At 42.2% G+C, this 13,537-nt stretch overlaps 1 protein-coding gene across 4 annotated transcripts in view; it reads right to left on the reverse strand.

Moving 5' to 3' along the window:
* ZCCHC2 (zinc finger CCHC-type containing 2) overlaps nucleotides 1–13,537 on the reverse strand; it is an 87,211-nt gene that overhangs the window by 48,112 nt on the left and 25,562 nt on the right. For 2 of the 4 annotated variants that reach the window (XM_075921380.2, XM_075921377.2), the window contains exons 5-7: nucleotides 12,191–12,303; nucleotides 8,724–8,818; nucleotides 191–292 (exon numbers count right to left, since the gene is read on the reverse strand). In XM_075921380.2, coding sequence (XP_075777495.1) covers nucleotides 191–292; nucleotides 8,724–8,818; nucleotides 12,191–12,303 — 310 coding nt within the window. The remainder of the gene's footprint in view (nucleotides 1–190; nucleotides 293–8,723; nucleotides 8,819–12,190; nucleotides 12,304–13,537) is intronic. The other 2 variants (XM_006122892.5, XM_075921379.2) reach the window with 2 other exon arrangements.

Genomic DNA, 13,537 nt, shown 5'->3' on the forward strand with positions numbered 1-13,537 from the left:
GCAAACATGCCTCCAAAGCCTTCCTATTCACAAATATAATGACCATATTAAGTTACTGAAAGTGTGCAATAACAAATAAAATTTATATAGCCACTTTCATCTGAAGTCCTCTGTATTTTACAAGAGGTAGAAGTCAAATACGTAATTTCTATGACTGTAAGCCTGACAAAATTTTACTCATAAAAATAACCTTTGGGTATATGAATACCTTCCTCCTGACTTGAAGCCTCTGAACTGTCCTCCTTGAAGTGTTCTGCTGCCTTAGCTGTCTTCAAAGAGGGTTGTAAGTTACCTGCAGAGAATAAGTTTTATGTAGTTTTCTAGGGAGTTACAGTAAGTCATTCAGGGTAAAAAGTTAGCTTCTCAGTACAGAAAACTAGAAGCTAGGTTAAGGAAAAAATGATAAATTGGGCTCATGCCAACTTAAAGATACCATCTTAATTTTAGCTAATTAAATAGCAGTTAGATATACCATTAGAGCCAAAAATACATAAGACAGATGTGCCAAATGCAAGGACGCGGGACACATCATGACAACATTAAGAAAGTCAGTAACAGTAACCCTGTGCAGTAACGATTCTTTGAGATGTGCCCTCCCGTCCGTGAGTGCGCCACTGTTGGTGTTGGGCTCGTCCCAGTGCTGCAGATCAGAGGTTTTTCCAGCAGTATCTAGTCAGGCCACACGTTTGGAAAGGGGGAGAGGGCCGCATGTACGGCCCAACTCACCGATTTTTCTTTGTGTACAGTGGAACTTGTCTCTATCTGTGAGGATATTGTATAATGTCTTAAAGGTGTGGCTGGAAGACAATGTAGCTGCTGCGCAGATATCCTTAAGAGGGACTCCCCTCAGAACAGTTACAGTAGCTATGGCCCATGTAGAATGCACTCTCGGAGGTGTAGGAAGTGATGTTTTGCAATGAGTAACATTGGGGAATACATGATGTAATTATTTTGGAAATATGCTGTGACGATAATGATGTATGCCAAGAGCATCCCACAAGGGAGAGAAATAATGTTTGATTTGTGGAAAGGCCGTGTACGATCTAAATAGAATGATAATGCCCTGCGGACATCCGGGGTATGTAATAACCCCTCCTCTCGAGAAGCATGAGGCTTTGGCTAAAAGGTAGGGAGGACAATGAGTTCGTTAATGAGAAATTCTGAGCATACTTTAGGTAGAAAGGAGAGATAGGGTCAGAGGACTACTCTGTCTTTATGAAACATGGTGGAAGGTGGTGATGCCGTGAGAGCAGTAATTTCACTTAGCAATCTTATCAGCAAGACGAATATTAAAAACACCATCTTTGCTGTTAATAGGGGCAGCAAGCATGAGACCAAGGGATCAACTGGAGGTCTAGTTAGTGTGTTGAGCATGAAGTCCAGATCCCACATGCGGGCTACACATCTGTGTGAAGGATTAAGGTTATGCAGCCCTCTAAGAAGTCTGATAGGATGCACAAATATCAAAAACCTATCCATCAGAGGATGGAAAGCTGCCAGTACAGCATGATGTACTTTGAGGGAGGAAAATGATAGACCGTGATCTCTTTCAGACGCATAATGTAATCCAAGATCACATGAAGGGGAATGGCAGTCCACTGAGCACCAATGTTGATGCACCATGCTACAAAGTGGTTCCACTTCTGAAGGTAGGTATTGCACAGTCTTTCTTCTACTCTGAATCAGGACACTTCTCACTTGCTGCAAACATATCTTTTCGATCTTCAAGAGTCAGAGAGAAACCATGCCATCAGGTGTACCGTTTGTGTTGGGGGGGTGGACAAACCTGCCTGCCTTTGGAGACAGGCGGTCTTTCCAACTTGGAAGGGGGTTAAAAGGAGGTCGATGAGACATCTGATAAAGACAAGGAAACCAAGTCTGTCTGGCCAAGGCACCAGCTATAAGGATGACTAGGGCACCATCCACCTCGATCTTCCTGATGACTCTGGGTATAAGAGTAGAGGGAATGCGTAATAGAGGCGAGCCTCCCATGTGATAAGGAAGGCGTTTCCCAGAGACCCTGGCCCTATCCCCATCCTGGAATAATATTGGGGACACTTGGAATTCTGGTATGTTGCAAAAAGATCTACCACTGGAAATCTCCATCAACGAATCAGGGCATGCAGGACATCTGTATGAAGTTTCCATTAATTGTCTAGAGAAATGATGGCTTAGAGCATCTTCAGCTGCATTGCTGACCCCCCCCCCCCCCTCAACCCAGGAGGTACGATGCAACGCGATTGATGTTGTTGCAGATGCACCAATTCAATAGGTGTACCGCCTCTACAGAGGGATGGAGAACGGGCACACACGTTGGCAATAGACATAAATCATAGTGGTGATGTTGTCTGAGAATATGCATTGCAGAGATGCAAATGTACTGGACAAAATATTTGCAAGCATTGCTCACCACATGGAACTCTAGGAGGTTGATTTGCCAGTAGGATTCGTGAGCTAACCATCTGCCCTAACCACAGTGACCCTGCATGTGTGCATCCCACCCGAGGAGGGAAGCATCTGTAGCGATTTGTATAGAGGGCTGTGGCTGGAATGGAACACCTGCAAGGAGGTTGCTTGGATTCACCATCACTGAAGGAGACACGAACCTTCATAGGGACAGTTACCTGCTTATGTGGGTGCTGCCTGAATGGGATGTAAACTGAGGACAGCCAATGCCAGAGACAGAGAAAGTGCAGATGTGCATATGGGACATACGTTGTGGCAGCCATATGGCCCATGAGCCAAAGAGGTTAATACAGTCACAGCAGGGCTGGACATTAAGATCGCAATAAAGCTTCTTATGGCTTCGAAACGTGGGGTGGGGAGATGTGCTCTTGCTGTCGTGGAATCCAGACAAGCTCCTATGAACTCTAGAGACTGTGCAGGACATAGGGTGGATTTTTGTTCCTTTACGATGAGGCCAAGAGATCTGAAAAGCCTTTTGGTAAAAAGGATTAAGTCCCATGTCGTTTGTTGAGGTGGACCATGTATAAGACAGTTGTGGAGGCAGGGAAAATTCATGCTACCGTCACGACTTAAGCACCACAGTGAGTGGCTTTGAGAAGACTCTAGGGACAGAAGAAACTCTGAAAGGCAGGACTTGATGTTCCGGGATGACCGTAAAATGGAGGAAATGTCTTGGGAGGTGGGCATACGGTTACATGAAAATAAGCATCTTGCAGGTCAAGAGCTGCAAACCAATCTCCTTTGTCTAGTGCTGGAATAATGGATGTGAGCATGATTATTTTGAATCATTGTTTGTGGAGATATTTATTTAAACAGCACAGATCAAGAATGGGTCTCCAACCTTCAGTTCTCTTCTCCGTGAGAAAGTAATTTGAGTAAAATCCCCTGCCCCAATATTGCTCGGGCACGGTCTCTGTGGCACCTATTATCCACCTCTTGACATAGAAGTGACTTGTGAGGGGGTCCCTGAAGGGGGATGGGGGAACTGATAAGTGGAACAGAATATTTGCATTTTATGATCCCTAGGACCCAACAGTCTGTAGTTATTGCTGCCCATTGGTTATAAAAAGGGCACAGACAATAATAGAAAATTGCATGATCGTGAGGCACTGGTGGAGATGCTGCATTAGCTCAGTCAGCTTAGTGTTATTATCAAAGTCATGATTGGCAAGTAATTTGCTATACGAAGTTGTAATGTGGATGACAAATTTTTCTGCCAAATAAATCCAGGCGCTTGTCATGATTGGATGATTTATATTTTGGATTCTTGGACCTTTGGTTTGCAACATCTACAACCAGAGAACTGGGTTGCGGGTGGAGGAATAAAAAGCCCATGCCTCTTGATGGAACAAAGTATTTTCTGCCAGAGCACTTAGTGGGGAGAGCTGAGACTGGTGTCTGCCAGACCTTGTCCGCTGCCTCCATAATGGCTTTGTCAATTAGTAGTCCATTTGTGTTTTTGCAGATGGCTGTAGGTTTTTTTTTTTTTTTTTTTTTTAAGTGTGTTGCTTTTCTTGCACCTCAGATAGCATGACCTCTTGACTAGTGGCATCCCTCTTGAAAAGTTCTTGAAATTGTTTTAAGGAGATGTATTGACTGGGATGACCGCCTCGTCTGGTGAGGAAGAGTTTTTATCCATCAGAGAGGTTCCCAAACATTCAATGTCAACGCCATCAATAATCTGTCCCTCTTTGGTCTCCAAATCCTCTGTTGGAGGAGGACTATGAATGTGAGTCTAGTACCAATCTGTGGGTAGGTGTTGATGGTGCCATCAGTTAATGTCTGCATGGTGTCCAGTGCCTACATATGGAGACCACCGTGATGAGTAGTGAGGGAAGTAAGACCAATCCAGATGCCACAGAGGCTGGTGAGAATACTCTGGTCGATCCCCTTCAAGAGGGTGTAATTGATCTGACTGGGGAGGAGTGTTGGGAGAAAAACCACTCTTGTGATTGTCGTCGTATTCACTGTCGTATGAAATGACCAGTGGTCTTGGTGAACAGGAGGATGCCAGGATGGGAACCAAAGAGGCTGTCTGTGGGAGACCTTGTGCAGTGATCTCGAACATGTCCTCAACATCAACACATAACAACCGTGCTTCTGAGCAGAGCGGTGGCAAACAGAGGAATGCTCCAGCATGCCAATGAACGTGGTGCCAGTGGGGAAGGCACCAGTTCCGGGCTGGGAGAGACAGGCAAGTCTCAGGTTGACTCTGCTGCCAGCCCACGCTGCTGCCTCTGTATTAGAGGAAGCAGCACAGGGTAACAGGCAACTGGTCCACAAGGGGAAAGGTTTTTTAAATTTGCTTCCATTCCGGACCAGCTCCCATCTGGTGCCCCACACTGCTGCCTTTGATACAGAGGCAGCAGCACAAAGATGCAGGGAGTGGGGCCAGAGTGCACTGGTTGCCGGCTCCATCCCCCAGGAACTATAGAATAGTCGAGTAACCAATAAGGATTCATGAGGTTAATCGACTATACAATTAAGCAATATTTAACATCCCTAGCAAATACATGACCCATGGCCATCTAGAGCAGGCATAGGGGTCACGACACTTGTTGCACTTAACCCAGGAGAGCCAAGCATTTTTTTGGAAGTGTTCTTCCTTCTCTCTTTTTTGACTCAGAGTTGTCTACTTGATTCTTGTATGTTATAGTAGACTCTTGTAATCTCTGTGCCTATTCTGTAGACAATGCTTTCTTATTTTCTCTCCGTCTTCTGAAAGGGCTGCTGGCAGGCCCAGTTTCACTATGCTGCCTCATGACAGCGTTGACGCAATAACTATTTACATGAGAAATAAGTCTTATTTTTTTAAAGTAAAAAGTGGAAGTAAGGAACAACAAGAACTTTAAGTGCAAACTAAATTCTTATCTACAGGTACTCAAAAGGGAGGAGGGAACTGGACTCTGTCTGTGACCAAGGGCAGTACAGAAAAAAAAAAAACCACACCTAAGGGGAGTTGGGCCATGCATGTGAACTCCAAATGCGCAAACAGCAAATGCTCCCCCTTGCTGTACATGCGTGACCTGACTAGATACTGCTGGAAAAGTCTCCGATCTACGGCACCAGGACGAGTCTGACACCAACAGCGGAGAGCACCCATGGGGACACTAGTTGAAGAAGTTGTATTTCTTTGCAATTCTAACACTTTCAACTCCAACTATGACACATTAACATGAACTATACCAGTAACACACTCAGGACAAAACCTTTCCAGGACCAGCAATTTTGAGACAAAGAGTGAACAAGTGCGCCATTTTAAAACTGTTGCACAGTTTTAAGATTAGTTTTAATCTTCTTCACACACTTTAAAATCTAAGACCATCCCTGACAGGTTTCACCTAACGTGCTTTTAATCTCCAATGACAGAGATCCCACAACCTCCCTAGGCAATTTCAATGGCTCACCCCCATGTTTAACCATTTATTTAGTGGTTAACTTTGCTATAGTTGCTTCTCTAGTCTGCAGAGGGAGGTGTGGGGTGTGTGCTGTGATACCAGGGCTTCTATATCATGTTGCCAACTTTTCCCAGGCCAGCACTAAAAATTTCCCAAATCTGATGAAAAATTCCCAGATTTTTTATGTTATAGTTATAAAGGCTATTTTATGTTTAGTTAATTCATTGGTTTTCCTAATAATTATATATCCAAATAAAAGTAAACTCAAAATATGACAATAAATTTTGATGATTACAGGATGCTCCCTATAATTAAAAATATAGTTTTATTAAAGCTGAACTTTTCAGCCAAAAATAATTATTTTTTATATATCCACATATCCTTAATTACTTCATGGATGGTATTTCATAAAATGAAAGAATAATAAAACAATTATTTTACTCCTGCAAGATAAAATCAGTGCAGTATACACTTCAGTTATATACGATAAAGAAACTGGTCATATATAAAACGTTTGTTTCATATAAAATGAACAGAATATTTAATACATAATACTGAACTATCACGATGAGTTTTACTCATCAGATAAGTCATGACTTGACTCCTCTCTAGAAATGTTATCACCATCATTAATATTTTTATCAGTCTGACCTCCAGTTTTTCTGGCATATTCGTACATATTTTTATTATGTAAACTTAAATGCTTCTTTGTAATTACAAAACTAGAACTTTTTGTTTTTGCTTTAAAAGCTGATCTGAGAATTACACTAGAATTAAGTGTTTTAGTTTTCATACTACTCCTTTTCTTAGTTTTCATGTCTGTAACCATTGAAAAAATTCTCACATTCTGCATTTGAATGTGACATGCTAAAACCTTTTGAGCTAGTTTACAAATGTTTGAAAACGTAAATAATCTGGAACATCTAACACCAGTTCCGGCTTCAGGGCAACTGCATTCAGCCCTGCCGCCATATATAGTAGAGCTGCACAGCACATGACGGAGGGTAAAAGTCATGTGACAATGTTGACCAATTGAGAGCTGTTTTTGATAAATTTGAATCATCCACAAATTTTTATTTCAAAGGAACGACAAATGAACAGAAATTTTAATTTCATTGAAAATTTCCCAGGATTTAACAATTTCAAGAAGATTCCCAATTTCCCATTTGGACACATTTTACTCAAAAATTCCCAGAATTCTGGAAATTTCCCAGGATATAGAAGCACTGTGTGACACTTAACCAAAACTCAGAGCTAGCAGTCCATCTCATCGCTGGTGCCCTGGCAGCCCATGTGACTGCTCACAGAATGGTTACCCATCAATTTCTTTATCCGCCGTATGTGGCTCCATTTTATTTACCATACAAAATCTGCCTTGAACACAAATTTCCCTCATACTTTTATGGTATTTATCCCTATAGAAAACAGGAATACTTTATAAACATTTTATCTTCAAAACAGCTGTGCGATGCAAGATATATAGTTACCCCACTGTAGAGTGGGCACGGGGGTCATCTAAGGCAGGGATTCAGGCCCAGGTTGTCAAACACATCCACTATTTTGAACATCTGAAGTGCTATAAGCACTGCTCCTATTGACTTCAGTTGCAAATGCTCACCACTTCTGTGAGCCACAGCACGGTGTCCGAGATATTGCACCCAGAACAATCACCACTAAATTTCGGTTTATGCAACTTGCTTCGCAAAGGAACTATGAAAAGGGTAGCAATAGAATCCATTTCACAGCAGCTTCCTTAAGCAGAAAACTACCCTTTTGCGTCCTACAGTAACCTGCCTCATTTGCAACTTAACTTCAAACATTTGCAACAACTGATTTAGTAATCTTACAGAGACTTCCAACTCCCAATACACAAACATGGCCCACCTCATGCACTTAGTGCAGCAGGGTGTCCTTCGGAAAAAGAAATGATCATATTATTAGGCTGTACCCTAATACATTTGCATCAGAGGGCCAACTGTCCTGCATGACCAACCTATGCTGCATAAAAGATTTCCCACGAGGGAAATCTACTGTAAGATTCATATCTCTGTTGGGTGGGAGCCCAAAAGAGACTCTGGGCAAGATCCAACACCTTTTGGAGATCAGTTTGCCCCAACATTTACAAAGTACATAGCTGGTACAAATCCTGCTTTAAGCACCAAGCATCTACAAAAACATGAGGAACAGAGATAAGAAGTTGCAGCTTATCCAAAATCAACCCAGTTGAATCCATAATTGGTCTGTTGGAAATTTGTGAAGGTGTTTATCATTCACTTTACAGGGCTGATAAACATGATAGCAGCCTTGTTACAGAAGGATTCAGGGAGGGTAGTAAAGACGATGTGCAAATTAATAGTTAACAAGAAGCTAATATGCTCCCCACACGCATTGCAGTTCTACAAATATATGGGAAGGTCTGCACAGGCAAAAAGTCTGCACATTGCAGTTTTCAGTCTAGCATGGGAGAAAAAATAATTCTCCCCCCAAAAAGTCAGAAACAAACATTGACTGATATGACCCAAAGCAAGAAGTCTGATTCAATTTTGTCCACCTCCACTAGTTCTATTGATGGAGGGGAAGCCAGGCCATAAACAGAAGGTGGTTTTATTGGGTACCCAAAATCAGGAAGCCCCAAATTGCTGCATATACCTAATCAGCGTTGCAAGCCTGATTAAAAACCTCAAAGAAAGCAAAGACTATTCTACAGAATCTTCCATCTCATTCGATATTTGTTCCAATTGTAGAAGTGGCCTCACTCTTGAGAATACGAAGTTCATCAAAAGTATAAAGTTAACTGAATGGCAGGAAGGAAGTCTTACAGCTTATTCATATTATACAAAACATTTAGAAACTGCTTACTGTGAGTATGCAAAGATTCTGATGAAATTGATTGGAAGAAGTTGTACACTCTCTGATTCTGCAGAAAAGCTTGTGATGTATTTGAAAATAGCTGCCTGAAATGAAATAAAAGTTAGTTACTTTAACACACTGTTTTTTAAATGCTAAACCACAAGTCAATTAAAACCAGCCTAAATTAGACATGGAACTTAAGCTTAACACTTAAATTTGGCATAGATAATATAAAATGGCCCATCATTGTCTTTTGGACTAGTACAGTGTTGCTTCAGTACATGAAGATATAAATTGGTCTACTAAAAAAAGTTCAGGAGGTCTGAATTTCAAATTTAATTAAGAATAAGGACTGTATTTTCAAAATCATTCAGTGTTCATCTACATTTGCTTCCACTGAGTCAGTGACTAGACTATGAGCCTTCAAATGGGTTAGGGCCAACATCAAGTACTTTGAAAATCCCACCCCAGTTTTTTGTTACTGAAAAGTATTACCCAATTCCATTTTTCCAGAAAACTATACTTTTCATTGTTGAAAAACTTCAAGTTGTGTCACATTTAACACACCAAAAAATTTAATGATCCTGCAGTGACATCACAAGGGGAAATAAAGTTAGTTTAATTTAACCTGGAACCACAAAAACCAAAACACCATTATCATATGGTTAATGCATGGCATCACAGGATATTTAGCAATATAGTATGGAAATGTGCTTAAGATGCCCAAATAATACATTTGGATGTAAGAGTAACCTTAAAAGAATGTCATGCCTTTGTAATTATTTCATAACCATGCAGTAGTGCCTTCCTATCATGCTATTAGCCTTAAAATATATGCACTTTCTAAAACAGAGTTTAGGTCGGAGAGTGTGTATGTCTTGAATTTTCTATTAAAACCAATTTGGATGATTTGGGACTATCAAATTCTGCACATAGATAACCAACTGAATTCCATAAGTGCACATTACTACTCTTATCCACTCTTCCAAGCAGTGTGGTCACGCACTGCCTCTTATCTTATATGGAACTATTAGCCCTTTGATATACAGCAACAATAGGCAAGCTAGGCTAGTAAGTGGGCTGCTCGAGTGGCACTCCATCCAAGCGAGCCACGAAATCATCTTAACCAAGAGTCTCCTAAGATAGGATAGCTTTGCTAACTGCACTTGTGTGCCTAGAACTTGGAGCATTCCAGCGTTCCCTCTAATTTTTTCCTTCCATGTGTGAAATAAATATTGTTTTGTACACCTAGGCATGTGCGGACGTGTATCACCAATAGAAACACATGCTGCCAGCTGTAGTTGCTTGCCAGCATTTGAATCTTCTTGGGTGGCCACCCAAGCACTCAGTTTATAGGGAACACTGGGACCAACTGAACCATAGGAGTGCTTTCACAATACATGCAATCAGCACATCTCACTTCATGTACCCTTATTTTGTTTGTGTCACTTTAGTAATACAGGCAGTCCCCGAGTTATGCGGATCCGACTTATGTTGGATCCGCAGTTACGAACTGGGATTTTCTCGCCCCGGAGGACTGGAGCAGCGGGACGCCCAGATGCGCTGCAGTCCTGCCGCCCGCGTCCTCCGGGGCAAGAAAAGCTGCTCCACATCTCCCTGGTCTCCCCCCCAGCAGGCCAGGGAGACGCGGAGCAAAGCCGCGGAGCACGCCCACAGCGGGACAGCCCGGGCGCGCCTGGGCTTTCCCGCTGCAGGCATGCTCCAAGGCTTTGCTCCCCTTCTCCCTGCAGACCAGCAGCACCCCAGCTGCTCTGCCCCAGGCGTCCCCAAGTCAGCCACTGCTGAAACTGACCAGGGGTTGACTACAGGAAGCCCAAGGCATAGTTTCTCTGCCCCAGGCTTCCTGGAATCAGCCGCTGATCAGTTTCAGCAGCAGCTGACCTGGGGACGCCTGGGTTTCTTAAGTTGAATCCGTATGTAAGTCAGAACTGGCGTCCAGATTCAGCCGCTGTTGAAACTGATCAGTTTCAGCAGCAGCTGATGCCAGTTCCGACTTACATACAGATTCAACTTAAGAACAAACCTACAGTCCCTATCTTGTACATAACCCGGGGACTGCCTGTACCAGTAGGAAATAAACCCACACAGATGGAAACCAGTGGAATCTGGCAACCCGTGTTTGGGCAATGGTAAACAATGTCTTGCTGGCCCACATTTAGAGACCATATGGGCTGCATGTAGCCTTCAGGTTGCCCACCATGTGCTGCTTTCCTGTAGTGTTTGTACAGCTCATAATACAATGGAGATCTGCTCCCTGGACATGATGCTATCATATAATGTTAACCAAAGATAAGCATTTTCTATTAAAATTTTCTTGAGAACAGGCTAATTAGTATCTTCCAAGTAATATCCCAGTTGAATACCAGGCTTGCAAAAGAAACACTTAGGTCTTCACTTCCTGGAAAATCAACACTGCAGCGGTCAATCTTCCGGAGTTCGATTTAGAGGGCCTAGTAAAGACCTGATAAATTGAACGCTGAGGATGCCACCGTCAATGCCAGAACGCTGACTCCTCATGAGGAGTAAGGGAAATCAACAGGAATGTTTCTTCCATTGGCCTTCCACTGTGATGATGGCCCTGAAGCTTGGCTTAAGGTATGTTGAGTCTAGCTATGTTTTTTCCATAGGGATTGCATACCTTAAGCTGACCTTCAACTGTAGAGTGGACCTGGCCTTACCGTTTCACTTACCCACGGAAAGCCCATTTTGCCCACTAGTATTCTGCTCCATGAACCCAATTAATTCCCACTAAAGTCAACAGAGTAAGTCTGGTATAAGGATGTAAGCTACTAGTCAGCTAACTGTTAAGCAGGAGCTTAGCAGTTAGAGCTATCGACTTGTCGCATCACCCCCCACCTCTGCAATATTAAGAGACAGAGGAGTCAGTGTGCAAAGACGTCTGCTCACCAGACCTCTGTAATGCAGAGCAGCAGCAGGGGAGTTTATGCTGGGATCTACAAGCCAGACTGAGCACTGTAATGGCGATCCTTATCAACAAATTGAGTAGTTGATTATTTTAAAAAAAAAAAAAAGTCTAGTGACTACTTAATTAGGAAAGTAACCACATTTTAACATCCTTAGTCTGGAAACCTCTACAGATTTCAAAATGAAGTTCTGCAGTACATGTTCACAAAAGATTTGAGAAGGAGGGAAGAAAGCAAAGACAAAATGGGATCTTTGTGGCAGGGAATAAAGACAGACTGAACATTGGTGGAGGGAAAGAAATGCTTATTTGACCTGTAAAATAGGAATCAATTTTTTTTCTTCAATGTTAAAGGGAGGAAAAAAAGTAAATCAGACAAGGAAATGGAGAAACTTTATATAATAAGATACGAGGCACACGTGGAAACCTCCATATCTCCTTATACTTTTCTGAAGAAGTAGAGAGCTCCTGAAAAATCTTAGAGAATGCTGTGCAGTTAACAGCTCACTTGACAGACTGCTCAGTTGGTTACCTTAATATTGGCTCTAGATCTGGGTGCCGCCGTTCTTCTTTCTTCTGGAAACCCTGATTTAGTGCTCGTAAAATGGTCTTGTCAAACGCTTCAGAAGACAGTTCCTTTGGAAGCTGGTGAAAATGTCCCAAATATGAGTTATGCATTTGTATATTCAAAGTCTTGACAACAGTATTCTTTTATACATGTAATTACCGTACTCTTTACCAACCAGCACCGAGCTTGGATTTGCTATTTTTAAAACCGATCTCATTGCTCTAGAAGTATGCACCATGGTTAATAGCAAAATAATGTTAGAGAAGTGTGAATACTAAAGTGTCTGAGGCTGATCAGAAATTCCAATCTAGTTGGAAAAAATTCTGTTAATCTTCACACTAAAGCTTCTAAATTACATACTTTGGTAAGAAAGTATGAGAGAGATTGAGAATAAGCTTAAGTAAAATAAATAAAAAGAACAGTGTTTTTTCAATTGGAGAAATGCTAGTAGTTCAATATCAATTTTCAAAATTTAACTCAATGGTAACACACAGCTTTTAATATCTACTTAAATCAATTATAATCAATGGGTTATATAGTTTACAAAGAAGCAATTGTCTGTCAGTAGCATCCCCTGGCACATTTGAAGACACTGGAGTCAGAGTGCTAGCTAGGAACTGCAAGTTGTTCACTGGACAGGAATTAAGTACCTGCATTAATACAAAGTGTCATATGAGAAGTTTTCAATGCCTGTAATGAGTTCTTTCTCTGAATTGCTCTAGGACAGGGATGGGAAACTTTTTATGGATTGGGGGCTGCTGACCTACAAAAAAAGTCAGTTGGGGACCATGCACTCAGAAGAGAGAAGTAAAGAGAGATGCTCCTGACGGAGAAGCAGACACTTCCCACATACCCCTTGCACACCAGAGCCAAGGGGGGCCCAGTCTATTAGATTTTGTTTCAGCCCCATGGGCGGGTGGCAAGGAGGCTGGGGCACCAGCATGGGCTCTCCAATGCTGAGCCTTGGTGGCCGGATCCAGGCACATTCGGCCTCTGGGCCTGAGGTTCCCCACCCCTGCTCTAGTACAAGAGGACCTAGAGATATTAAAAGAGATATCAAATACAAAAGCTGCAACCTGGAGTATGTGTATAGGAAAGTTACTTCCAGTAACTGTGCACTCACACTGTTACTGTGAGATGCACAAGTAGAGCAATGTAAACTAAAAGCAGTGCCCTGTCCTGCCAGATGTTATTCCACATGCTTTGAATCAAAAGGATAGAAGAGGAAAGCAATAGAAATCTCTTCAATTAAGCTGACCTGTTGTAGGCTAGATGAAGCCATTAATCATAACCCTGACATAGGTATTGGTC

Source organism: Pelodiscus sinensis, chromosome 2, assembly GCF_052426305.1.
Source record: "Pelodiscus sinensis isolate ZL-2025 chromosome 2, ASM5242630v1, whole genome shotgun sequence".
Taxonomy (NCBI): domain Eukaryota; kingdom Metazoa; phylum Chordata; order Testudines; family Trionychidae; genus Pelodiscus; species Pelodiscus sinensis.